Genomic DNA, 26,661 nt, shown 5'->3' with positions numbered 1-26,661 from the left:
TGAGGTAAGAACAGTGCGATGGTCAGGACCCTCCCTCCACATCCAACACCACACTTCTCCCACCAGAGGGGGCTAGTAGGCACTAGGTGCTGCCCCTACTGGAAGTTGGGAGACTGGGGAACCAAGAGATAGGGGAACCAACTAGTGGGTGAGGGTGGAGGACTCACATTTTAGTGACACTTTAAATTTCATATTTAATACACAGCCATTTTGGTTCTGGGTCTTTTGATCGTGATCTCCCTCCCTGAGCGTGGATCCTGTGTGGACCTGCAGAGGATGGAGACACGGCCCTCATACCCTGGCCTTGGGTCGAGGGGCAGGTTGCAGATAATATACGTCTCAGCCCGGTCAAGGACCATGACCAAGAAGGCCCGGAGCTCAGGAGTGTAGCTCCACAGCAAATGGATCCTGGGGGGGATGCAGACGGAGCGGTATACGCCACCTGTCCTCGCTAATCTGATATATTCAGAGGGATTCCGGCTTCAAGAGGGGTACCGGCCCCCGACACCTGATCTTGCTACTCTACGTCCTGGTCAGGGACGCCCGGTAGGCCCAGAGGATCCCACCGGGTAACGGAAGGAGCGGAGCTGCCACCCGTACCCTTTTTCTGAATGAAGGTCAGAGGGAGACCCGGCCTATCTACACACCCACACACAGGAAAGGACCCGGTCTGAAGTCTAGGAACACTCTGGTGCGGGGTCCTGATTGAGCACTGGACTTACTCCTCGTCTCTGGTGACCGCAGAACTCCGTGAGGAGCAGGGAGACGCCTTTCTACTGCAATCTCCACCGTGAGTAAAAGCCCTGGAAGTTAACCCCTATGGCCTCCGGACTCTTTATTCGGCATTGCACCGCACTACGCAGCACCAGACCTCCTATACTACAACCCCCTCCATCCTGGCTCTCTCTGCCCTGAGGCCCTGCTCCGCCTGTGGGGAGTAGTACTAATGACGGCTGCCGTAACACCCTGCCTCAGAGGACTGCAGCAGCGCTGGTGGCCATCACCAGACACGACAGGTGGCGTAGTCGAAATACCACTCAACCCTGAAAGCCCTTACATCCTTTTTAATGTGACGGCCTTGGGCACGGGACGGGTCTAGGCCACGGCTACAACCCACCAAACACCTGACCCGGCTCCGAGTACCCCCATCTTCCCAGGGCAGGGCTGTGAGCATCACATAAGTATGGGAGCTAAAAATAAGCCTTAAAGTACAAAAATAAATAAAAAGATTTCAATCGCCCTCTTTTTCTAATTTATAGAATGAAAAATAAATAAAAATAGGCTTAGAGGCTCAAGTTCAAGTATGGGCGCTAACAAAAAAAAATATTAAAAAAAAAGTAAAAAAAAATATTTAAAAAAAAGTTAAATAAAAAAAATATTCCAATCAGGAGTAAGTGTACGGTAAAAATACAAAAACATAAACCCCATTGATGTTGTTTTGGCCGCTGCACTTGGGTGAAAAAAAAAAGATATTAAAAAGTAAAATAATAGCATTAAAAAACGCAGATTGCTGCTGAAAAAAAATAAAAAACAAGCTCCATTGAACAAAAAAATAAAAAAGCTTTGCGTCTTGGAAAATAGTGACATGAAACAAAATGTAGTTGTTGTTTTTTTAACCCACCAAAATAAAAATCTAAAAAAAATACTCAAATTTGAAAAAAAAGTCCTAGCACATGGAAGAAAAGGAAGAAAAATGACAAATGGGTAAAGAGATAAAGAGAGGCGACCAACTCTGACTTTATATCTATATTTGATACATTTTTTAGATTGATTCTATACGTTTACAGATCGGTTCTCAGTGATTGTGTCTGGATAATATATGTGATCAAATCATTTATCAAAAGATAAAGCTTCTGGATTATGGGTAGTGGACTAAGGGCGGAAGTGATAAAGGATTTGGGTTTCAAAATGAGGGCGGAAGCGGAAGGGCGTCATGCGTTTCACCTACCGGAAAAGCGCATCTGTTGACGGTTGCTCCGGAAGCGGAAGCTGCCCGGCTGCGGCTGCTGTTTTCGTTGCAGCACTTGTCAGTTGTCGGTGTCTCTGGTAACCAGAGGGGACCGGGAGCACAGGTGAGATACCGACAGGACGCGGAGGGGCCGGATACCGAGGTCGGCTGCTGGCAGAGAGGGAGGGCCACATGCCGGAGGTAGAAGGTTCTAGAAGCTGTCTGACTGGCGGGGACATGACAGCATCGCCTCCTCCTCCTCGTCACCACAGATAGGATTATGGGAGATCGGACGATTGAAGTCTCCAACTGCGGTGGAACTACAACTCCCAGAATGCCTTACACTAATACTTTCTGGTGGGGAGCTGCATTATGGGACGTGTAGTTCAGGACTATGTATATGAGCGGGGGAGGATTTGGCATCTGTCAGTTATGGAGCTCCCCTTTAAATCCTCCCCAACATCCGTCATAAACCCAGGGGCTGAGCGCGCTCCGTGCACTGCAGGCGGCAGCTCTTGTTTAACCACTTAACTGCCGCCCTGACTCTGACTGCTGCCTGTAAGTGGAGCGGTCTGCTGCCCATCGGCCCCTGCAGAGCCATCTCTGGGGGCGGATAGGACAGCAAAGCCCCTGTCACTGCCCATCGGCCCCTGCGGAGCCATCTCTGGGGGCGGATAGGACAGCAAAGCCCCTGTCACTGCCCATCGGCCCCTGCGGAGCCATCTCTGGGGGCGGATAGGACAGCAAAGCCCCTGTCACTGCCCATCGGCCCCTGCAGAGCCATCTCTGGGGGCGGATAGGACAGCAAAGCCCCTGTCACTGCCCATCGGCCCCTGCGGAGCCATCTCTGGGGGCGGATAGGACAGCAAAGCCCCTGTCACTGCCCATCGGCCCCTGCGGAGCCATCTCTGGGGGCGGATAGGACAGCAAAGCCCCTGTCACTGCCCATCGGCCCCTGCAGAGCCATCTCTGGGGGCGGATAGGACAGCAAAGCCCCTGTCACTGCCCATCGGCCCCTGCGGAGCCATCTCTGGGGGCGGATAGGACAGCAAAGCCCCTGTCACTGCCCATCGGCCCCTGCGGAGCCATCTCTGGGGGCGGATAGGACAGCAAAGCCCCTGTCACTGCCCATCGGCCCCTGCGGAGCCATCTCTGGGGGCGGATAGGACAGCAAAGCCCCTGTCACTGCCCATCGGCCCCTGCGGAGCCATCTCTGGGGGCGGATAGGACAGCAAAGCCCCTGTCACTGCCCATCGGCCCCTGCGGAGCCATCTCTGGGGGCGGATAGGACAGCAAAGCCCCTGTCACTGCCCATCGGCCCCTGCGGAGCCATCTCTGGGGGCGGATAGGACAGCAAAGCCCCTGTCACTGCCCATCGGCCCCTGCGGAGCCATCTCTGGGGGCGGATAGGACAGCAAAGCCCCTGTCACTGCCCATCGGCCCCTGCGGAGCCATCTCTGGGGGCGGATAGGACAGCAAAGCCCCTGTCACTGCCCATCGGCCCCTGCGGAGCCATCTCTGGGGGCGGATAGGACGCCAAAGCCCCTGTCACTGCCCATCGGCCCCTGCGGAGCCATCTCTGGGGGCGGATAGGACGCCAAAGCCCCTGTCACTGCCCATCGGCCCCTGCGGAGCCATCTCTGGGGGCGGATAGGACGCCAAAGCCCCTGTCACTGCCCATCGGCCCCTGCGGAGCCATCTCTGGGGGCGGATAGGACGCCAAAGCCCCTGTCACTGCCCATCGGCCCCTGCGGAGCCATCTCTGGGGGCGGATAGGACGCCAAAGCCCCTGTCACTGCCCATCGGCCCCTGCGGAGCCATCTCTGGGGGCGGATAGGACGCCAAAGCCCCTGTCACTGCCCATCGGCCCCTGCGGAGCCATCTCTGGGGGCGGATAGGACGCCAAAGCCCCTGTCACTGCCCATCGGCCCCTGCGGAGCCATCTCTGGGGGCGGATAGGACGCCAAAGCCCCTGTCACTGCCCATCGGCCCCTGCGGAGCCATCTCTGGGGGCGGATAGGACGCCAAAGCCCCTGTCACTGCCCATCGGCCCCTGCGGAGCCATCTCTGGGGGCGGATAGGACGCCAAAGCCCCTGTCACTGCCCATCGGCCCCTGCGGAGCCATCTCTGGGGGCGGATAGGACGCCAAAGCCCCTGTCACTGCCCATCGGCCCCTGCGGAGCCATCTCTGGGGGCGGATAGGACGCCAAAGCCCCTGTCACTGCCCATCGGCCCCTGCGGAGCCATCTCTGGGGGCGGATAGGACGCCAAAGCCCCTGTCACTGCCCATCGGCCCCTGCGGAGCCATCTCTGGGGGCGGATAGGACGCCAAAGCCCCTGTCACTGCCCATCGGCCCCTGCGGAGCCATCTCTGGGGGCGGATAGGACGCCAAAGCCCCTGTCACTGCCCATCGGCCCCTGCGGAGCCATCTCTGGGGGCGGATAGGACGCCAAAGCCCCTGTCACTGCCCATCGGCCCCTGCGGAGCCATCTCTGGGGGCGGATAGGACGCCAAAGCCCCTGTCACTGCCCATCGGCCCCTGCGGAGCCATCTCTGGGGGCGGATAGGACGCCAAAGCCCCTGTCACTGCCCATCGGCCCCTGCGGAGCCATCTCTGGGGGCGGATAGGACGCCAAAGCCCCTGTCACTGCCCATCGGCCCCTGCGGAGCCATCTCTGGGGGCGGATAGGACGCCAAAGCCCCTGTCACTGCCCATCGGCCCCTGCGGAGCCATCTCTGGGGGCGGATAGGACGCCAAAGCCCCTGTCACTGCCCATCGGCCCCTGCGGAGCCATCTCTGGGGGCGGATAGGACGCCAAAGCCCCTGTCACTGCCCATCGGCCCCTGCGGAGCCATCTCTGGGGGCGGATAGGACGCCAAAGCCCCTGTCACTGTCCATCGGCCCCTGCGGAGCCATCTCTGGGGGCGGATAGGACGCCAAAGCCCCTGTCACTGCCCATCGGCCCCTGCGGAGCCATCTCTGGGGGCGGATAGGACGCCAAAGCCCCTGTCACTGCCCATCGACCCCCTGCGGAGCCATCTCTGGGGGCGGATAGGACGCCAAAGCCCCTGTCACTGCCCATCGGCCCCTGCGGAGCCATCTCTGGGGGCGGATAGGACGCCAAAGCCCCTGTCACTGCCCATCGGCCCCTGCGGAGCCATCTCTGGGGCAGATGGGGCGCCAAAGCCCCTGCTGCTGTCCGGGAAGCCCGGCCACTATGCGCATCCCAGGAGAGCATTGATGTCCCTGGTCACTGCCATATTGGTGACGTGTCCTTTATAGTACGAGCCTTCAGATGTTTACGGGTCTAGAAAATAACCTAAAATAAGATTAAATAAGTTAGAATTGCTCCTTTTCCCAATACAAAAATAAATCAACAAAGATAATTATTGTCACAGGCCGACATCTGTAAACGTAAAGGAAATATCTGAACGCCAGAAATGTTATTCTTCTGTTGTTGTATTGCCCCCCCCCCCCCGCCACAAAGAACGCAGTAAAACAATAAAAGCGTCATGTGGACCCCGAAATGGTGGCAATAAAAATAACAACAACAAAAAAGTCCTCGCACAGCTCCGCGGATCAGGGGTCTTATACAAAATTCTGTCTTTTTGTGTGAAAAAACAAAAGCACAAAAGGAAAATTGCCCACGGCAGGAAGGCCATAAAATAACAAGGATCAGCGGCCCCCAGATTTGCTTTTTGCCGCCGATCCAGTCTTTGTGTAAAGGTCGTGAGAATGTTCCCATCTGCTGTCAGTAAGGAAAGATGTCGGTGGGGGGGGCTGGCGGGAGATGATGTCGGGGGGAGAGCTGGCGGGAGATGATGTCGGGGGGGGAGCTGGCGGGAGATGATGTCGGGGGGGGGAGCTGGCGGGAGATGATGTCGGGGGGGGGGGAGCTGGCGGGAGATGATGTCGGGGGGGGGAGCTGGCGGGAGATGATGTCGGGGGGAGAGCTGGCGGGAGATGATGTCGGGGGGAGAGCTGGCGGGAGATGATGTCGGGGGGAGAGCTGGCGGGAGATGATGTCGGGGGGAGAGCTGGCGGGAGATGATGTCGGGGGGAGAGCTGGCGGGAGATGATGTCGGGGGGAGAGCTGCCGGGAGATGATGTCGGGGGGGAGAGCTGCCGGGAGATGATGTCGGGGGGAGAGCTGCCGGGAGATGATGTCGGGGGGAGAGCTGCCGGGAGATGATGTCGGGGGGAGAGCTGCCGGGAGATGATGTCGGGGGGAGAGCTGCCGGGAGATGATGTCGGGGGGAGAGCTGGCGGGAGATGATGTCGGGGGGAGAGCTGGCGGGAGATGATGTCGGGGCGGGGCGGCTGGCCGACGGGAGATGATGTCGGGGCGGGGCGGCTGGCCGACGGGAGATGATGTCGGGGCGGGGCGGCTGGCCGACGGGAGATGATGGGGGGGGGGGCGGCTGGCCGACGGGAGATGATGTCGGGGGGGGGGGGCGGCTGGCCGACGGGAGATGATGTCGGGGGGGGGGGGCGGCTGGCCGACGGGAGATGATGTCGGGGGGGGGGGGCGGCTGGCCGACGGGAGATGATGTCGGGGGGGGGGGCGGCTGGCCGACGGGAGATGATGTCGGGGGGGGGGGCGGCTGGCCGACGGGAGATGATGTCGGGGGGGGGGGGGGGCTGGCCGGCGGGAGATGATGATGGGGGGGGGGAGGGGCGGATCTTTTATGCTTTATTTGCAGAAAGCCCCTTTGATCATTTTGTTATTTTTACATTTTCTTTCAGGGAGACAAATGGCAGCGGATGAGAAGATGGAGGTGACGGTGAAAACACTGGACTCACAGACACGGACATTCACAGTGGATGCAGAGGTGGGTGTAAGGGAACAGTCCCCAGCAGAGTAAGGCCAAGTTCACACCAGCATATTTTACGGTCCGTATACAGACCAGGGCTGTGGAGTCAGTAAGCCAAACCTCCGACTCCTCAATTTCCATGACTCCAACTCCGCGACTCCCTCATACACGGCTCATGTTTAAGTGATAAATTTACTGTAGCACAGATTCATCTCAGCTAAGTCTAGACCCTGAGATCAGGAATAGGACAGACATTTATAGGACATTTCATAACTTTCCCAAATTCTCATGAAAAAATATTCCCCACAAACTGCACTGAACTACTGTACCCAATTTATTATATATTTTAGAAGTCGGTCCATTTTATACCGACTCCAACTCCACCAAAATGGACACCGATTCCAGTTCCACAGCCCTGATACAGACAGCTCCTGATCTGAGGCAACAACCCCATATGTGTCTGAGGTTGTACAATCGGGTCCGGGCTTTGCATCTGTACACTGACCTGGAAATACACATGGGTGAATCCAACCAAACTGGCAGCGCTCAATGTCAACTCTGTATTACACTCTCCCATCCAAAATCATAGCAGTTAACAAACACAGCTCCTTTCTGTGCTCCCCTTAGTGCTCAAGTGTGAACCAACAAAATAAATTTTCAGACTCGTTCCAGAGCTGCACTCACTATTCTGCTGGCGCAGTCACTGTGTACATACATTACATTACTGATCCTGAGTTACATCCTGTATTATACCCCAGAGCTGCACTCACTATTCTGCTGGTGCAGTCACTGTGTACATACATTACATTACTGATCCTGTACTGATCCTGAGTTACATCATGTATTATACTCCAGAGCTGCACTCACTATTCTGCTGGCGCAGTCACTGTGTGCATACATTACATTACTGGTCCTGAGTTACATCCTGTATTATACTCCAGAGCTGCACTCACTATTCTGCTGGTGCAGTCACTGTGTACATACATTACATTACTGGTCCTGAGTTACATCCTGTATTATACTCCAGAGCTGCACTCACTATTCTGCTGGCGCAGCCACTGTGTACATACATTACATTACTGGTCCTGAGTTACATCCTGTATTATACTCCAGAGCTGCACTCACTATTCTGCTGGTGCAGTCACTGTGTACATACATTACATTACTGATCCTGAGTTACATCCTGTATTATACTCCAGAGCTGCACTCACTATTCTGCTGGTGCAGTCACTGTATACATACATTACATTACTGATCCTGAGTTACCTCCTGTATTATACTCCAGAGCTGCACTCACTATTCTGCTGGCGTAGTCACTGTGTACATACATTACATTACTGATCCTGAGTTACATCCTGTATTATACTCCAGAGCTGCACTCACTATTCTGCTGGTGCAGTCACTGTATACATACATTACTGATCCTGAGTTACCTCCTGTATTATACTCCAGAGCTGCACTCACTATTCTGCTGGCGTAGTCACTGTGTACATACATTACATTACTACTGATCCTGAGTTACATCCTGTATTATACTCCAGAGCTGCACTCCCTATTCTGTTGGTACAGTCACTTTGTACATACATTACATTACTGTTCCTGAGTTACATCCTGTATTATACTCCAGAGCTGCACTCACTATTCTGCTGGCGTAGTCACTGTGTACATACATTACATTACTGATCCTGAGTTACATCCTGTATTATACTCCAGAGCTGCACTCCCTATTCTGTTGGTACAGTCACTTTGTACATACATTACATTACTGTTCCTGAGTTACATCCTGTATTATACTCCAGAGCTGCACTCCCTATTCTGCTGGCGTAGTCACTGTGTACATACATTACCCTGTGTACTGTCTGTTGATGCCGCCGCTCTTCTTCCTCCTCCTCTTCCTGCAGATAACGGTGAAGGACTTTAAAGATCATATCTCGCCGTCTGTCGGCATCCCCTCGGAGAAGCAGCGGCTCATATATCAGGGTCGGGTATTGCAGGAAGACAAGAAGCTGAAGGAATACAGTGAGTGCCGCCGTGTCTGGCGGAGGCCGCGTCCCGCGCGCTCCGCTCTCATTAACCCTCTCACTTCTGCTCTCCTCAGATGTGGATGGGAAAGTTATTCACCTGGTGGAACGTGCGCCACCTCAGGCACAAAGCACAACAGGAGCCACCGCCTCCTCATCCAACACATCGACCACTGCCAACGGGAGTCCACCAGGTGGCCCGGGGGCCGCGGGTCCCGAGAGGAACGGAAACAGCTACGTAATGGTGGGAGCGTTTAACCTGCCGGTAAGAAATACAAGTGGTGAGACTCGTCATGTGGAGTGCAGAAGCCATCGGGCTAAATTACTGCAAGATGCTGAGTGTGGGGGCAGCGGGGACTGTGTGCTGCACAGGGGAGGATCATGCTTCACAGAGGAGGGAGAGTTCTGTGCAGCACAGGGTGTGGAGCGCAGGGGAAGGGCTTCTACTACTTAGGGCGTATAGCGCGAGGGGAGGTCTGTGGTGCAGGGTGTGGAGCGCTGAGGGAAGGGCTCCTTGCTTTGCGTGGAGTGCGGATGAAGAAGGGAGGCTCCTTACCAGGCATGGAGTGAGGGCTCCTTGCTGTGCTGGGTGTGGATCGCGTGGGGGGAGGGCTCCTTGCTGTGCTGGGTGTGGAGCGCGTGGGGGGAGGGCTCCTTGCTGTGCTGGGTGTGGAGCGCGTGGGGGGAGGGCTCCTTGCTGTGCTGGGTGTGGAGCGCGTGGGGGGAGGGCTCCTTGCTGTGCTGGGTGTGGAGCGCGTGGGGGGAGGGCTCCTTGCTGTGCTGGGTGTGGAGCGCGTGGGGGGAGGGCTCCTTGCTGTGCTGGGTGTGGAGCGCGTGGGGGGAGGGCTCCTTGCTGTGCTGGGGGGGGGGCTCCTTGCTGTGCTGGGTGTGGAGCGCGTGGGGGGAGGGCTCCTTGCTGGGCCGGGGGGTGTGGTGCGGAGCGCGTGGAGGGTGCGGTCCTTGCTGGGTGGAGTGCGTTGGGGGGGGGGCTCTGTGCTGAGCGGGTTGGGGGAGGGCTCCTTGCTGCACCAGGGGGGTGCAGATTGCGTGCGAGGAGGGATCCTTGCTGGGCGGAGTGCGTAGGGGAAGGGCTCCTTGCTTGTCCAGGCTGGGTGCAGAGCGTGCTGGGGGAGGGCTCCTTGCTGGGCTGGATGCAGAGCGTGTGGGAGGAGGGCTCCTTGCTGGGCTGGGGGTGTGGAACGCTCTGTTCTGGGCTGGGTGCGGAGCGTGTGGGGGGCTCTTTGCTGTGCCGGGGGGTGCGCAGCGCGTGGGGGGAGGGCTCCTTGCTGGGCTGGGGGTGTGGAACGCTCTGTTCTGGGCCGGGTGCGGAGCGTGTGGGGGGCTGTGCCGGGTGGTGCGCAGCGCGTGGGGGGAGGGCTCCTTGCTAGGCCGAGTGGTGCGCAGCGCGTGGGAGGAGGGCTCCTTGCTAGGCCGAGTGGTGCGCAGCGCGTGGGAGGAGGGCTCCTTGCTAGGCCGAGTGGTGCGCAGCGCGTGGGGGGAGGGCTCCTTGCTAGGCCGAGTGGTGCGCAACGCGTGGGGGGAGGGCTCCTTGCTAGGCCGAGTGGTGCGCAACGCGTGGGGGGAGGGCTCCTTGCTAGGCCGAGTGGTGCGCAGCGCGTGGGGGGAGGGCTCCTTGCTAGGCCGAGTGGTGCGCAGCGCGTGGGGGGAGGGCTCCTTGCTAGGCCGAGTGGTGCGCAGCGCAGCGCGTGGGGGGGGAGGGCTCCTTGCTAGGCCGAGTGGTGCGCAGCGCGTGGGGGGGGGAGGGCTCCTTGCTAGGCCGAGTGGTGCGCAGCGCGTGGGGGGGGGGGCTCCTTGCTAGGCCGAGTGGTTGTGCAGCGCGTGGGGGGGAGGGCTCCTTGCTAGGCCGAGTGGTGCGCAGCGCGTGGGGGGGAGGGCTCCTTGCTAGGCCGAGTGGTGCGCAGCGCGTGGGGGGGAGGGCTCCTTGCTAGGCCGAGTGGTGCACAGCGCGTGGGGGGAGGGCTCCTTGCTAGGCCGAGTGGTGCGCGGCGCGGGGGTGGAGGGCTCCTTGCTAGGCCGAGTGGTGCGCAGCGCGTGGCGGGAGGGCTCCTTGCTAGGCCGGGTGTGGAGCGCTCCTTGTTGGGTGATGGTGCGCCGCGCGCATGGGTGGGGGGGCCTCCTTGCTGGGGCGGGTGCAGAACGCGTGGGGAGGAGGGAGCGCTCTGTGCTGTGCACTGCGTGTAGCGGCTCCTATCCTCAGCCGTTCCTCTGCTGCTCACACTGTGTCCGCTCTTTCCGCAGCACGTCATGTCAGGTCTTGGTGAGGCTGGCCGGGCACCGCGCGTCTCCACAGTCACCGGAGTAAGTATATGTGCTGTGGCCCCTCCATGTGCCGGGGGTCTCTGGCATGTGTGTGACCCCTCACCGGGCGATCTGTCTCCATGTAGATTAGATGTGAGCTGTATAGAACGATTCTGATATTATTCTGTTTCCTGTCGTTCTTCTTCTTTCCTCCTTTCTTCGTTCCCCCCCCCATTCACATTTCTTCACTTCTCCTCCCTCCATTTCTCTCACCTCCTGCATGCTTCCCCGCCTTCCTTTGCCCTGTCACCCACCCCGGTGTCCTGACCGCTCCGTTCCCCCGCTGCCATGTCCGCTCTGTTCTTCCTCCGCTTAGAATGATGGCTCCTCTCTTGATGTCCATATAAACTTGGATCAACAGCTGCCCATCCAGGTGAGACAGAGCTCCCCCTGCCCCCCATCTATGTAATCACTGCCTGTAGTAATAGAGGGGGTCTCTGCTGTCAGCAGCGGGATATCCTGCGCTGAGATCTGTGCTGCCATTGTTTCCTGTGGCGGCTGCATGGCTCCTTATGACGCCCCGGGGCGGAGTGTCCATCACGTCACCGGGCAGAAGTGCCACTCCTGGAAATGCTAAGGAAATTGATGAGAGAAGTGTAAGGCTCAGTCATTGCAGATGCAGTTCCCCTCTAATTTCTGACATCCGGTCTCTTCACCGGGTCGTGCAGTCCGTTGAGGACATTGGGTGGAAATGTGCATTGTGCTCCGAGCTCCTCAGACGCCGGGGCTCGCAGGCACCGCCAGGACGTCGTCCCTACAAAACTGACGCTAAAGGGGAAAATGGAGCTGTCGTCCACAGCCGTTGCCCGGAGAGTCGTTACCTAGAGCGGGTTACAGCCATGTCCCCTCCTCCATGTGCCGATGCTTCGTGTAAAGAGGAACTGCACCAACACAACTTTTGGAAAGTTTTGATCAGCGGTGGTCCCGGGGCACAGACCCCACTGATCGCTATTAGGAAGAGGCGGAAGACCTCAGTTGATAATTGCTGTCTTCCGAGACTGATGGACTACATAGTGATCCCATCTGACTTCTCATTTATGTGTCTGTGGAGTCTCTGCCCAGACGGACCCCCTTCTATGTTATGTCACGTCTACTTCATAAAGTTGGGGTTACTCTGTAACTGTGCACTCCATAATGCAAACCAGATATAGAGTAAATCTAGTGTTAAAACACCAAACGGGGGGGGTGGGGGCAGTCATCAGTCCCGGGGGAGGGGGGGTGGCAGGTGAGATGGCATGGCCTCCTGGACCAACTCTTCCTACATTACACTTCTATAGATCAGGTTACAGGCCTCCTCTCCGGCCACGGAGAGACTGTGAAGACTACCCCATTATATGACCGCCTCATTATGCAGAGCAGGTTTCAGTCCCTCCATATAGTCTTTATATCCGTTGTCTTTATTGGGGTAATCCACCTCTGCTCACTACCGCATTGGAGGTGAGCAGAACAGCGGCTCCGCAGAATACCTGACACGAGCACAGGCTTCCCCCCGGAAGGTGTTAGATGTGGCGTCACCCCCCAATGTGGGAGTGAGCGGAGACCCCTTGGAAGGGGTGTTTGCACCTTGGTAAGTAATGACATCTCTAGGATGTGCTGAGACTTAATAATCACTGGCGTCTGACCTCTGGGACCACCGCCGGTCCTAAGAATGAGGGGGCCGCAGAGCCCCTGCCCTTCACTTCTTCCTCTTCACGGGGGCAGCGAGGGAATGAGGCTCAGCGCATTTACTCTCCACAGCCAGGAGCGCTGCTCTGCAGGAAACAAGCTGTGAATTGGACCCAGAGCTGAATCTCAGGCATGGTGCTGGTCCCAGAGCTCAGACACCCAGTGATCACTGCCATGAAGATCACTGTCGGTGTAGATGTGGGGGCCGATCTGCCGATTGCGCTGTAGTGTGATGGTGACGGACTGTGTTTTTTTTTCTTTTTTTTTTTTTTCTCCTGAGATGAATTTTTACTTTTTTGGACACATTAATTTGCTTTTCTTGGGACCTTTTGTGCGTAAATGTCCAGTAGATTCGGGTCCCACCTCGGCAATGTTCAATAGAAATGTTTGGAGAGTTCGGCACCCGCACAGACTCTGCTCCGCTCCATGGCAGTGCCGGTCCTCGTCCTCATGAGTGACGCCGATCCCAGGGGCGGCCGGGCAACTGTTGGACATTTCTGGCATCTCCTCTCGATGGGACTAGTGCTACCGGTATTTGCCGATCGGTCTGTGCCCCGGTGGTCGGTGCTTCTAGCACCTTTTCTAGGATTTGGGCCACGTCTGCCACTTCTCCCCTTCAGATACACTTTACCTAGTGAAAGTTTTGCCACAAAACTTAAAGGGAAACTTCACTGTCTTGGTTTTCACTTACTCTGAGACCTTTGGGGGGCTAATCCCTACTGACTGGTGAGAGATGACACCGGGGGAATCCGTCAGACATTGTCAGATGTAAGCCGTCATGGAGCTGGGGCCACACTGTGTAATCTTAGACACGGGGTGAAGGTAAGTCGGGCTTGTTTTTTTCTCTTAGAGCAGGGTTGTGGGTGACAAACTCTTAGAGGGGTCCATGTGGGGTGTGCGCTGCGCTCTCTTCTCGCTGCCATGGTCTAACGCGTTTTGTGCTCTCATCTCTCCCTTTGACGTCTGTCTCTCGCTCCTTTCTCCCATTATCGCCTCTGGCTTCTCATCTGTGGTCTGCATCAATGGGACCACCGCCCGCTCTCCCTTCTCCACCCTACCCTGCCCTTATTGCTGCCTCCTCCTGCTAACCCTGCTGTGTCCTTCTGTCTTTCTCCTTCACCTCCATCCCACTATACAGAGTGAGCCGCGCGTCCGCCTCGTCCTGGCACAGCACATCCTGCAGGATATTCTGTCCATCCTGGACCGTCTGGAGGTGAGTCTGCAGAGATGGCGGTGCACACCATGGGGGGGAGTAGTCCTGTGGTATTACATGATCCGTGTTTTGCAGCAACCATCGAGTAGCGATCAGTCTCCGGAGCCCATGGAGATGTCTGGCCCTGAAGGCGAAGCTGTCAGTCGGGATCCACAATCCCAGGCGGCTTCTAATAACGAGGGGCCGAGCGGTGCCGCCGCCTCCAGGTAACGGCCACGTCTTTCTTACCCCTTCACATCTCCTCTGCATCGTGTCCCATAACTCTGCCTCTGTCTCTGCAGTCACCCCACTCCCACCGAGTTCGCCGAGGTTCTCCAGTCATTGTCCCGGGCGGAGGAACGTCTTTCCCCCTTTATGGAGCGCTACCGGGAGATCATCAGCAATGCCACAAATGGCGTCTATGAGAATGTAAGAGCACACCATAAGACCCCCACCCCAGAACGCCGCCATATATCGCTGACTTTCCCCCCTTTGTCTTTCTTTGCCGTAGGATGACCGGGATCAGTCTCAGAGGATTATTAATCTGGTGGGAGAATGCCTCCGTCTCCTGGGGAATGCTCTCATCGCAGTGTCTGATCTGCGGTGCAATCTGACGGTGGCCGCTCCCCGACACATGCACGTCGTCCGCCCCATTTCACACTACACGGGTCCCATGGTCCTCCAGCAGGCCGCCATTCCCATACAGGTGAGGTGCCGCTGCCGTACGCTCACACGCAGCCCTGTGGTTGGCACTGCTCTAATTCTCCCTATTCATAGATAAATGTTGGCACCACAGTCACAATGACGGGCAACGGAGCCAATGCTGGCCAGGGCACCGCTGATCCTTCCCCGACTCCTGTACCATCAGCCAACACCCCTGAGCAGTTGCAGCCCCAAACCCAGCGCCGACCATCTAGAGGGGGCACGCCCATCCACACGACTGGGGATTCCCCCACAACGTCTCCTCTACAGCCCCGTGTAATCCGCATCACACACCAGACGATGGAGCCCGTCATGATGATGATGAACATCCCAGGTAAGGCGGTCACACGGTGACATTGAGACCCTCCAGGATACAGGAGGTTTTGTTTATTTTTAATGGTGCGTTCTGTGTTATGTCTTAGACGCCGGATCTGGTGGATCACCCAACATTCCCCCGACATCCGCAGCTCATGGTAAGACATAAGTGGAATATATTTTTTTTGTGTATTTAAAGGGGCATTCCAAAAAGACTAAATTGTCTGGTAGGTGGAGGATCCCCGACCCTAGTTGGTCTGTGAAAAGGAAGAAGCTGTATGCACGCGGCTGTCTCCAATATGGGCTATGGAGAATTTTATTTTTTATTTGAGTCATAAATTAAAAATGATAAAATTTCTAAATGGTCTTCATAAAAAATGGCCTACTATTTTGTTGTGGAGTCTGCGCAGGTCCTGCACATAGCTGGCTGTCCTGTTCCTCCTGACTGTCAGCCCTCTGCTCTTCCTTTCACTTAGCGGGGAGGGGGAAGATGTACACAGCAGATGAGAATCTAAAAAAAAAAGGTCGGACGCGACTGATCAGACTGTGGAACAGCAGATCACACCGGCTGTGGATAGGGAGGAAAGCACACCGCAATCAGCAGGCAGTCATGGTGATTTGCACACAGGTGGTATTTCTGTTCAGGTAGAGAGTTGAGCAGGGAGATCGGTGCAGGAATGAAGCTGTGCTGACACATGAGAGCTTGTGAAAGTAAGCAGAGCTGGACTATATCCTGGGGGAAGTCTGAACCTTGTAAACTACATATTGGGGGTCCTGGAAATGAATGGAGGTTTTAGCGCATCAGCCTTGCATTACTGGTAAACTATTAACATGACTGTTGCTTCTGTATTTTAGGCGGTGCCACGCATCTGCACATGCCTGGCCTGCCCCCGGAGTTCATGCAAGCCATTTCCCATCAGATCTCCCAGCAGGCTATGGCGGCCGCTTCAGGTGGGTGCAGGGGTCGGTTCAGGGACCCTTCCCTGATCGTGATCGATGGTCTGTCCTAATGATGGCTTCCCTTTTATTCTCGTACAGGGCAACAGATGCCTGGCTTCCAAGGTCAGCCCCCACGATTTGTCTTCACAAGACCCGCTGCCCCACCTCAGCCTCCCCAAACCGGGACCACCGCCGCCCCACCTGCAGGAACCGTGGGGCAGGCAGGAGCGGGGACCGGGCCGACGGTGAGCTGTCAGATCACTTTCCCATCTCTTACTCTTCCGTCACCGTAATGCCTCTGGGCTGCAGGACTATAAGACTCTTGCTTGTGTCTCCCTCAGACCGTTCAGACCTCCCTGACCCAGATGATCAGTGGTTTGGTGGGCCAGCTTCTCATGCACCCCGTCATTGTAGGTGAGTGTCGTTGCCTGGGTCTCCATCCCGTGGCACGTTGGGCTCTGTTCACAATGGCGTCAGGTAGCGCTGCAGTCACTTCAAGGGTTGTGACGGCTGCAGTGTACTGATTGGTGGGGTCCGGCTCCAATATTGTGACCTGTGCTATGGCGGGTTGCTGATATTTTTCCTTCATTCCGAATTGTCCCCTGTCCTCAGCTTTTCTCTATCTGGTTATCTGTACCTCACAGCTCAGAATGGCGGCACGGCTCCTACCACCACGTCCTCATCCACCACCACATCCGCCTCGACAGCAACCACCACTTCCACCTTCCCGAGCACTCCGACAACACCTTCTGCGGCGCCATCTTCCCAGCCCCCTACTGGACCTGAGCAACATCTGTCCCAGCTGCTGGGCTCATTACTGGGCACCGCCAGCTCCGGCGTGGCCAACATTGCCATGAGCTCGCCAAGCATCGCGGTGGCCGTTCCCGGGATTCCATCGTTTCTACAAGGAGTCACCGATATATTGCAGGTAGGAGAGGAAGCATTGCAATCTTATCATTGTACCCACTTGTTGCCACGGCCAAGGGGTGAGAAGAAGGCGCTCGCCAACGATCATGTCTCTCTTCTTCTTGGTTACTGCACCGCAGGGAGCACAGAACATCCCAGTGTCCACCAGTCCCATCCCATCATTTACTGCCCCCACAGCCGCCTCCCCTTCCCCCTCTCCATCGTCCAGCGCTTCCCCTCAAGCTGCCGCCGCCGATACCCTTCCCCCCGAGTTCTTCACCAGTGTAGTCCAAGGCGTCCTGTCCTCCATGCTGGGATCCCTGAGTGCCGCCGATCAGAGCGGGACAGAGAGCATCGCTGCCTTCATCCAACGCCTCAGCGGCTCCCACAACATCTTCCAACCAGACGCGGAGGGACCTGGCGGTAAGAGCGGCGGCCGTCTCCTCTAATGCTTGTCCTGCGTACGAGTCTCGAGCTGATTCTTGGTTGTTTTTCCGGCAGGATTCTTCGGGGACCTCCTTTCGCTCATCTGCCATCACTTCTCCTTGGTGGACATGGTGATGTTGTTACACGGGCAGTCCCAGCCGCTGCAGAACCTACAACCCCAGCTGCGCTCCTTCTTCCTCCAACAGTATCTCCATCAGGCAGACCCCACCCCACAGAACATCCAGGTGCGGATCCCCCCAAACGTGGCGTTTATTGCAGGCAGCTCCTATTCAGGGCATAGGATCTGCCTATGGAACCATGGAAACACCATTTGTTTCCATGGTTACCGACTACAAACAGACCCTGTGTAGTCAGATGCTGCAGCCATGACTTAAAAATTAGAAATCGGTGTCAGTGGCGGACTTTCCTCTGTATACGGAGGTGCTGAGTGATTTTACTTTTCTTTTCAGATGGCGTCACGAAATCTCATTAATGGTCTGGAGGAATACATCCGAGAAAGCTTTGTAAGAGCCTGTATATACCGTATACTAGAGGAGAAGTGGATTATATGTAGATTTGGGGTATCAGGGAAAGGTCAGACATTTTGATCAGTGGGGAGGTCTGGGTGCTGAGACTCCCCCATTGATCTCTAAGATGATGGGGCAGAAGGGTGGCTCAACTCGGAGACTGAAGAGAGCAGCATTGGGTTTTGCCTCTTCCCTTTAGCAACTAAAATGGGGTCTCAGCAGCCGAATCCCTATTTATGAAACGTCAACAGTATTTCACTTTACCTACAGCCATGACAGAAGATCACCTTCCATTCTTTACACTGCAGGTCGCATCCAGAGAATAACAAGTTTTAAGTAGTGAAGCCGCTCACAATATTTTGACGCTACTGTATTATCCTGAGACTTAGGCGGGGGTCTCTACTAACGTCGCCCTGTCCTCTCTGTTTGCAGGCTGCTGCACCGGTCCGGGAAGATGTGGACATCACAAGAACCAATGTGGAGTTCCTGCAGGAGCAGTTTAACCGAATCACCACCCACATCCTGCACTGCTCAGGTCTTCGTGACCGCCATACGGGGGGCTCGCAGTGGGCGGCCACAGGGAGCGATAGACGTTACTCTTCTCCTTTCTATCCCGTAGGCCCCACGTTCGGGCAGCGTCTGCTGGAGATGTGCAACCAGTCCCTGTTCGAGTGGCTCGCCCTGAACCTGTACTGTCTGAGAGGGGATCAGAGCGCCCTTACATCCGTTATCAACGAGAGGATTGTAAGCCGCCTGCTCCATGTTCTCCGACCTGCTGACCCCGATGGGAGGAGAAGCTAGCTACTTCCTCCCCTGCCAATGTCACCATCATTCCATGTTTTTTTTTTTTTTTTTTTTAAATAAAGCTTCTTTGGTGGCTATAAATGAGGGTAGAGGCTCCTGTTTGTCTGACGGAGCAGCAGAAAAGGCGGCCTCCATCTAATGCTGAAATCGAGGCTAGCTCCTCTGTACTACTCGGCCCGCACGATCTCCTTGTCTTCCTCTTATGTTTCTTTTTTCTCCCCCCGTTTTCAGAGGCGGCTGTCCCTGGATGTGTCTCCTGCATTGGTCTCATGGGTGACGTCTGTCCTGTCCCTGCGGCTCCAGGTTCTGCTGGGCCAGATGCCGGTGACCGAAGCCGAGGTGCAAAGACACGTGCGCAGAACTGCAGACGCTCCCCTGGTGAGACAGGCGCAGGTTACAGGCTTACATTTTCTCCTATTAATTCCTCAGACTTTTCTTACGTAGTCTCCTCCATCAGGTCTCTGAAGCCGCGTCGCAGGAGCAGCCGATGGAGATGTCACCTGCCGATGCTCAGGTACAACACTTGTGTGACTGTGACGCCCCCTTATACAATACTACCCCCACTACCTGCAGATTCATCTATGACATAATGCCTGATGTCCGTGTCTCTGTCCTGCAGCCGTGCGCTTCGTCACCGGCTCCCGCCACGACAGTGGAAGAAGCCATCTTTCTGCCGACCCAGAGTTCAGCCCCTGCTCTGTGCCCAGACTCGGAGATTCCTCCCCAAGAAGAGGCAGGATCTGAGCCTTGGGCTGCGGCCGTGCCTCCAGTGAGTGCTACCCGTCTTTCCTGTCTTCTACGATCCAGTGTACCGGATCTGGACTCCATGCTTCATTCCTAGTCTTTTATTCTGTTCTTCTCTTCCCCCAACCCAAGGAATGGGTCCCTGTGATCAGGCAAGACATACAGAGCCAAAAGAAGATCAAGCCCCAGCCTTCTCTGAGCGACGCGTACCTGAGCGGGATGCCAGCGAAGCGACGAAAAGTGAGTGCCCTGCGACCAAGAACGTAAAAACCTACAAGACTGTGCATGCGCAGTACATAAGTATGCATATTAATGTGCACAATATGGCAGCATTACTTACCCTGTACTGCATCCATCCCCTCCCTGTGACACTATATATGTGGGCCTGTATATACAGTAACAATAGATGTTCTTGTTGTTGCCTTATTTTTAGACTATGCAGGGCGAGGGGCCGCACCTCTCACTTTCAGATGCTGTAAATCGAGCTATGAGATACACAGGCGCTAAACCTGAAACCAGTGCCGAGAGTCTGCGGCGGGAACTGGACAACAGCGAGGTACAAGTGCGGTATAGAGAACAGGTAAGGACGGAGCCGCGCCGTATATTTAGGGCTCTGCTCATTTCTGCAGAATTTTGGGGTAAAAATGCTTCAAATGCTGCAACATTTTTGTGAAACTTTTTGATTGCAAAGAACGTTACCACATTTTAGCATTTTTTTATTCTAGTCCCGGCCAACTCGAAGCAAACAGGGCGGGTGGCCGAGGGCCCGACACATGCATCATCACTTACACCACAAAATGTTTTTTTTTTTTTTAATGGTGACCCTGATATACGCCAGCCCCCGCCCGGACAGACATTTCTGATGGTGCATACGCTAGTTAAAAGATGCCCCAAACTTATTAACCCCTTCATGACCAGGCTATTTTCCTTTTTTTTTTTTTCACCCTCTTCTTCCAACTTATCTTTTTTTTTTGTATGTTTCTGCCCAAACAGCTGTATAAGGGCTTGTTTTTTTTGCAGGACGAGTTGTACTTTTGAATTACACCATTTCCTCATGGTGTGCACTGGAAATTAGGGGAAAAAAATCCCAAGTGCATTGAAATTGCAAAAAAAAGTGCAATTCCCCATTCTTTTTATTAATTTTATTATTTATCTTGTTCACTAGATGATAAAACTCACCTGGTAATATGATTCTCCAGGTCAGTACGAGAACGCAGATACCAAACATGTATAGTGTGTATTTTGTTTTTATTTAAGGGGTGAAAATTATTATTTTTTAAATTTTAGATTTTTTTTTTTTTAAATCTTTTGTCGCCATTTTCCAAGATTTGTAGCGCCTCCATTTTTCGGGTTCTGGGGCTGGGTAAGGGCTTATATTTTGTGCCCTGAGTGGAAGTTTTTATTGATACTATTTTGGGGTAGATGCAGTGTTTTTATCGTCTGGTATTTCAATGCTGCGGCAGCCAAAAAGACGTAATTCTGGCTTTTGTTTTTTCTCGTTACGCCGTTTACTGATCGGATTGATTTATTGGATAGATCAAACATTTCTGAACGCTGCGATACCAAATATGTGTAGTTTTTTTTTTTTGTTCATGGTTTTGTTTTTAATGGGGAAAAACTTGTATTTTTTTTCATCTTTTTTAAAACCTTTTTTTACTTTTTCACTTTATTTAATCGTCCCCTTAGGGGGACTTGAAGCAGCAGCTAGGGACCCGCTCTAAGGCTGGTGTGCAAAACTCCAGTCTTAAAGAATCGGGCCTTTTCTGGCATAAATCTTGAATAGTTTTGTGGCGTAGAAAATGCAAACTTTTTTTTTTTTTTTTGCAAGTCACGTTTGCCCATATAAACCTGGCCCGTGCCGGCTTTGTACAACTCCTGCCATAAATGAGCGTCCAATCCTTGCACACGTTAGTATAAAGCTGACATTTTGCTTTTCTCTTAGTTTTGTCAAGACATCCAGAAAATCCTTCAAGAGAATGAGTCCTACAGTCCCCAGAGATTCCCCAATACACAGAGAGCCTTCCAGGGAGACCCCTAGACCCCCCCACACCTCAATGTGAGCCTGTCCCCCCTCACCCGGTGTATGTGGTGTCTATGTCCTCGGCGTTCCCCGCCTCTATTGTATATGGCTCCTCTCCGGCGGTATCTCCCATTTCCTAGACACATCTACATTGTCACTGTGTCCTCCCAGTAAGGTCACTGTCATGAACGCTGCTGTGCCGCAGGATTGCTGGAGCCGGAGCTTACAGCGCTGTCTGCTAATGGAGGGGATGAATCAGGAATGTTCTCACTAATGTGTTGGGAAAAATAAATTTTGTAACTGGTCCTTTAAATCATGAAATGCTCAGTCCGGTGCAGAACTCTGAAAGCTTCAATAAAAGTCTTAGACCAACGGCTGCAATGTGTGAAACGCGTCTCGTGCAACACGTAACCCCTCCGGCCTCGGCTGCTCCGGCGCTCGCAGGCACCTCATTATTTAGTGCCATTTATATCCTGTACGTGATGGAGCCTTGCTGCAGAAAATAAAAAAATAAGCATTTTTTTCTCCTCGCCAATTTGGATTTGATACTGTATTTTCTTCTCCTCTATCATAGAGGTGGCAGGAGCCCCCCCCCGCCATCCTCCATCCTCCAAAAAAAATCCACCTTATCCAAGCATATTTTATTACACACAGATTGTAATTGAATATTAGATAACCAGGATTATGGGAAATTTACTCAGGATGCAACCAACCGGGGTTCAGGAATGTACTCAGACCAGCCACCGGGGAAATCACATACCAGGATTATTAAATCTACTGATCCTGAGTTACATCCTGTATTATACTCCAGAGCTGCACTCACTATTCTGCTGGCGGAGTCACTGTGTACATACATTACATTACTGATCCTGTACTGATCCTGAGTTACATCCTGTATTATACTCCAGAGCTGCACTCACTATTCTGCTGGTGCAGTCACTGTGTGCATACATTACATTACTGATCCTGTACTGGTCCTGAGTTACATCCTGTATTATACTCCAGAGCTGCACTCACTATTCTGCTGGTGCAGTCACTGTGTACATACATTACTGATCCTGAGTTACATCCTGTATTATACTCCAGAGCTGCACTCACTATTCTGCTGGTGCAGTCACTGTGTACATATATTACATTACTGATCCTGTACTAATCCTGAGTTACATCCTGTATTATACTCCAGAGCTGCACTCACTATTCTGCTGGTGCAGTCACTGTGTACATAAATTACATTACTGATCCTGAGTTACATCCTGTATTATACTCCAGAGCTGCACTCACTATAAAGCTGGTGCAGTCACTGTGTACATACATTACATTACTGATCCTGTACTGATCCGGAGTTACCTCCTGTATTATACTCCAGAGCTGCACTCACTATTCTGCTGGTGCAGTCACTGTGTACATACATTACATTACTGATCCTGAGTTACATCCTGTATTATACTCCAGAGCTGCACTCACTATTCTGCTGGTGCAGTCACTGTGTACATACATTACATTACTGATCCTGAGTTACATCCTGTATTATACTCCAGAGCTGCACTCACTATTCTGCTGATGCAGTCACTGTGTGCATACATTACATTACTGATCCTGAGTTACATCCTGTATTATACTCCAGAGCTGCACTCACTATTCTGCTGGTGCAGTCACTCTGTACATACCTTACATTACTGATCCTGAGTTACTTCCTGCATTGTACTCCAGAGCTGCACTCACTATTCTGCTGGTGCAGTCACTGTGTACATACATTACATTACTGATCCGGAGTTACATCCTGTATTATACTCCAGAGCTGCACTCACTATTCTGCTTGTGCAGTCACTGTGTACATACATTACTGATCCGGAGTTACATCCTGTATTATACCCCAGAGCTGCACTCACTATTCTGCTGGTGTAGTCACTGTGTACATACATTACATTACTGATCCGGAGTTACATCCTGTATTATACTCCAGAGCTGCACTCACTATTCTGCTTGTGCAGTCACTGTGTACATACATTACATTACTGATCCTGTACTGATCCTGAGTTACATCCTGTATTATACTCCAGAGCTGCACTCACTATTCTGCTGGTGCAGTCACTGTGTACATACATTACATTACTGATCCTGAGTTACATCCTGTATTATACTCCAGAGCTGCACTCACTATTCTGCTGGTGCAGTCACTGTGTGCATACATTACATTACTGATCCTGTACTGGTCCTGAGTTACATCCTGTATTATACTCCAGAGCTGCACTCACTATTCTGCTGGTGCAGTCACTGTGTACATACATTACTGATCCGGAGTTACATCCTGTATTATACTCCAGAGCTGCACTCACAATTCTGCTGGTGCAGTCACTGTGTACATACATTAGTGATCCGGAGTTACATCCTGTATTATACCCCAGAGCTGCACTCACTATTCTGCTGGTGCAGTCACTGTGTACATACAGTACATTATTGATCCTGTACTGATCCTGAGTTAAATCCTGTATTATACTCCAGAGCTGCACTCACTATTCTGCTGGTGCAGTCACTCTGTACATACCTTACATTACTGATCCTGAGTTACTTCCTGCATTGTACTCCAGAGCTGCACTCCCTATTCTGCTGGTGCAGTCACTGTGTACATACATTACTGATCCGGAGTTACATCCTGTATTATACCCCAGAGCTGCACTCACTATTCTGCTGGTGTAGTCACTGTGTACATACATTACATTACTGATCCGGAGTTACATCCTGTATTATACTCCAGAGCTGCACTCACTATTCTGCTTGTGCAGTCACTGTGTACATACATTACATTACTGATCCTGTACTGATCCTGAGTTACATCCTGTATTATACTCCAGAGCTGCACTCACTATTCTGCTGGTGCAGTCACTGTGTACATACATTACATTACTGATCCTGAGTTACATCCTGTATTATACTCCAGAGCTGCACTCACTATTCTGCTGGTGCAGTCACTGTGTACATACATTACATTACTGATCCTGAGTTACATCCTGTATTATACTCCAGAGCTGCACTCACTATTCTGCTGGTGCAGTCACTGTGTACATACATTACATTACTGATCCTGAGTTACATCCTGTATTATACTCCAGAGCTGCACTCACTATTCTGCTGGTGCAGTCACTGTGTACATACATTAGTGATCCGGAGTTACATCCTGTATTATACCCCAGAGCTGCACTCACTATTCTGCTGGTGCAGTCACTGTGTACATACAGTACATTATTGATCCTGAGTTAAATCCTGTATTATACTCCAGAGCTGCACTCACTATTCTGCTGGTGCAGTCACTGTGTACATACATTACATTACTGATCCTGAGTTACATCCTGTATTATACTCCAGAGCTGCACTCACTATTCTGCTGGTGCAGTCACTGTGTACATACATTACATTACTGATCCTGAGTTACATCCTGTATTATACTCCAGAGCTGCACTCACTATTCTGCTGGTGGAGTCACTGTGTACATACATTACTGATCCGGAGTTACATCCTGTATTATACTCCAGAGCTGCACTCACTATTCTGCTTGTGCAGTCACTGTGTACATACATTACTGATCCGGAGTTACATCCTGTATTATACCCCAGAGCTGCACTCACTATTCTGCTGGTGCAGTCACTGTGTGCATACATTACATTACTGATCCTGTACTGATCCTGAGTTACATCCTGTATTATACTCCAGAGCTGCACTCACTATTCTGCTGGTGGAGTCACTGTGTACATACATTACATTACTGATCCTGAGTTACATCCTGTATTATACTCCAGAGCTGCACTCACTATTCTGCTGGTGGAGTCACTGTGTACATACATTACTGATCCGGAGTTACATCCTGTATTATACCCCAGAGCTGCACTCACTATTCTGCTGGTGTAGTCACTGTGTACATACATTACATTACTGATCCGGAGTTACATCCTGTATTATACTCCAGAGCTGCACTCACTATTCTGCTTGTGCAGTCACTGTGTACATACATTACATTACTGATCCTGTACTGATCCTGAGTTACATCCTGTATTATACTCCAGAGCTGCACTCACTATTCTGCTGGTGCAGTCACTGTGTACATACATTACATTACTGATCCTGAGTTACATCCTGTATTATACTCCAGAGCTGCACTCACTATTCTGCTGGTGCAGTCACTGTGTGCATACATTACATTACTGATCCTGTACTGGTCCTGAGTTACATCCTGTATTATACTCCAGAGCTGCACTCACTATTCTGCTGGTGCAGTCACTGTGTACATACATTACTGATCCGGAGTTACATCCTGTATTATACTCCAGAGCTGCACTCACAATTCTGCTGGTGCAGTCACTGTGTACATACATTAGTGATCCGGAGTTACATCCTGTATTATACCCCAGAGCTGCACTCACTATTCTGCTGGTGCAGTCACTGTGTACATACAGTACATTATTGATCCTGTACTGATCCTGAGTTAAATCCTGTATTATACTCCAGAGCTGCACTCACTATTCTGCTGGTGCAGTCACTCTGTACATACCTTACATTACTGATCCTGAGTTACTTCCTGCATTGTACTCCAGAGCTGCACTCCCTATTCTGCTGGTGCAGTCACTGTGTACATACATTACTGATCCGGAGTTACATCCTGTATTATACCCCAGAGCTGCACTCACTATTCTGCTGGTGTAGTCACTGTGTACATACATTACATTACTGATCCGGAGTTACATCCTGTATTATACTCCAGAGCTGCACTCACTATTCTGCTTGTGCAGTCACTGTGTACATACATTACATTACTGATCCTGTACTGATCCTGAGTTACATCCTGTATTATACTCCAGAGCTGCACTCACTATTCTGCTGGTGCAGTCACTGTGTACATACATTACATTACTGATCCTGAGTTACATCCTGTATTATACTCCAGAGCTGCACTCACTATTCTGCTGGTGCAGTCACTGTGTACATACATTACATTACTGATCCTGAGTTACATCCTGTATTATACTCCAGAGCTGCACTCACTATTCTGCTGGTGCAGTCACTGTGTACATACATTACATTACTGATCCTGAGTTACATCCTGTATTATACTCCAGAGCTGCACTCACTATTCTGCTGGTGCAGTCACTGTGTACATACATTAGTGATCCGGAGTTACATCCTGTATTATACCCCAGAGCTGCACTCACTATTCTGCTGGTGCAGTCACTGTGTACATACATTACATTACTGATCCTGAGTTACATCCTGTATTATACTCCAGAGCTGCACTCACTATTCTGCTGGTGCAGTCACTGTGTACAT

General features: G+C 52.7%; 1 protein-coding gene across 2 annotated transcripts; it reads left to right on the top strand.

Annotated features, from left to right (window-relative positions):
* The first annotated feature begins 1,922 nt into the window (after nucleotides 1-1,922).
* On the top strand, nucleotides 1,923-21,721 carry BAG6 (BAG cochaperone 6). Of its 2 annotated transcripts, XM_073641818.1 has the most exons (27): nucleotides 1,923-2,072; nucleotides 6,698-6,783; nucleotides 8,667-8,784; nucleotides 8,864-9,051; nucleotides 11,046-11,105; nucleotides 11,422-11,478; nucleotides 13,909-13,983; nucleotides 14,059-14,189; nucleotides 14,265-14,391; nucleotides 14,474-14,668; nucleotides 14,740-14,998; nucleotides 15,087-15,137; nucleotides 15,835-15,930; nucleotides 16,018-16,163; nucleotides 16,260-16,332; nucleotides 16,563-16,846; nucleotides 16,965-17,247; nucleotides 17,326-17,495; nucleotides 17,721-17,774; nucleotides 18,210-18,312; nucleotides 18,397-18,521; nucleotides 18,813-18,959; nucleotides 19,039-19,095; nucleotides 19,201-19,350; nucleotides 19,458-19,565; nucleotides 19,759-19,905; nucleotides 21,268-21,721. In XM_073641818.1, the coding sequence occupies exons 2-27, from the start codon at nucleotides 6,706-6,708 to the stop codon at nucleotides 21,361-21,363; spliced, it is 3,378 nt and encodes a 1,125-aa protein (XP_073497919.1). In that variant the 5' UTR covers nucleotides 1,923-2,072; nucleotides 6,698-6,705; the 3' UTR covers nucleotides 21,364-21,721. The 2 variants fall into 2 exon arrangements, with proteins under 2 accessions (XP_073497919.1, XP_073497921.1); XM_073641820.1 differs by lacking the exon at nucleotides 11,422-11,478.
* The last annotated feature ends 4,940 nt before the right edge of the window (nucleotides 21,722-26,661 follow it).

The sequence above is a fragment of the Phyllobates terribilis genome, unplaced genomic scaffold (assembly GCF_046119375.1).
Source record: "Phyllobates terribilis strain yellow unplaced genomic scaffold, ASM4611937v1 Scaffold_7__3_contigs__length_470593459, whole genome shotgun sequence".
NCBI classification, from domain to species: Eukaryota; Metazoa; Chordata; class Amphibia; order Anura; family Dendrobatidae; genus Phyllobates; species Phyllobates terribilis.
This window is presented reverse-complemented; position numbering and strand designations above follow the sequence as displayed.

Coding starts and splice junctions, on each gene's coding strand:
- BAG6 (XM_073641818.1), top strand. CDS start 6,706: ATGGCAGCGGATGAGAAGATGGAGGTGACGGTGAAAACACTGGACTCA. Junction 13,984..14,058: donor CCATCCTGGACCGTCTGGAG/GTGAGTCTGCAG, acceptor CGTGTTTTGCAG/CAACCATCGAGTAGCGATCA. Junction 14,999..15,086: donor GATGATGATGAACATCCCAG/GTAAGGCGGTCA, acceptor GTTATGTCTTAG/ACGCCGGATCTGGTGGATCA.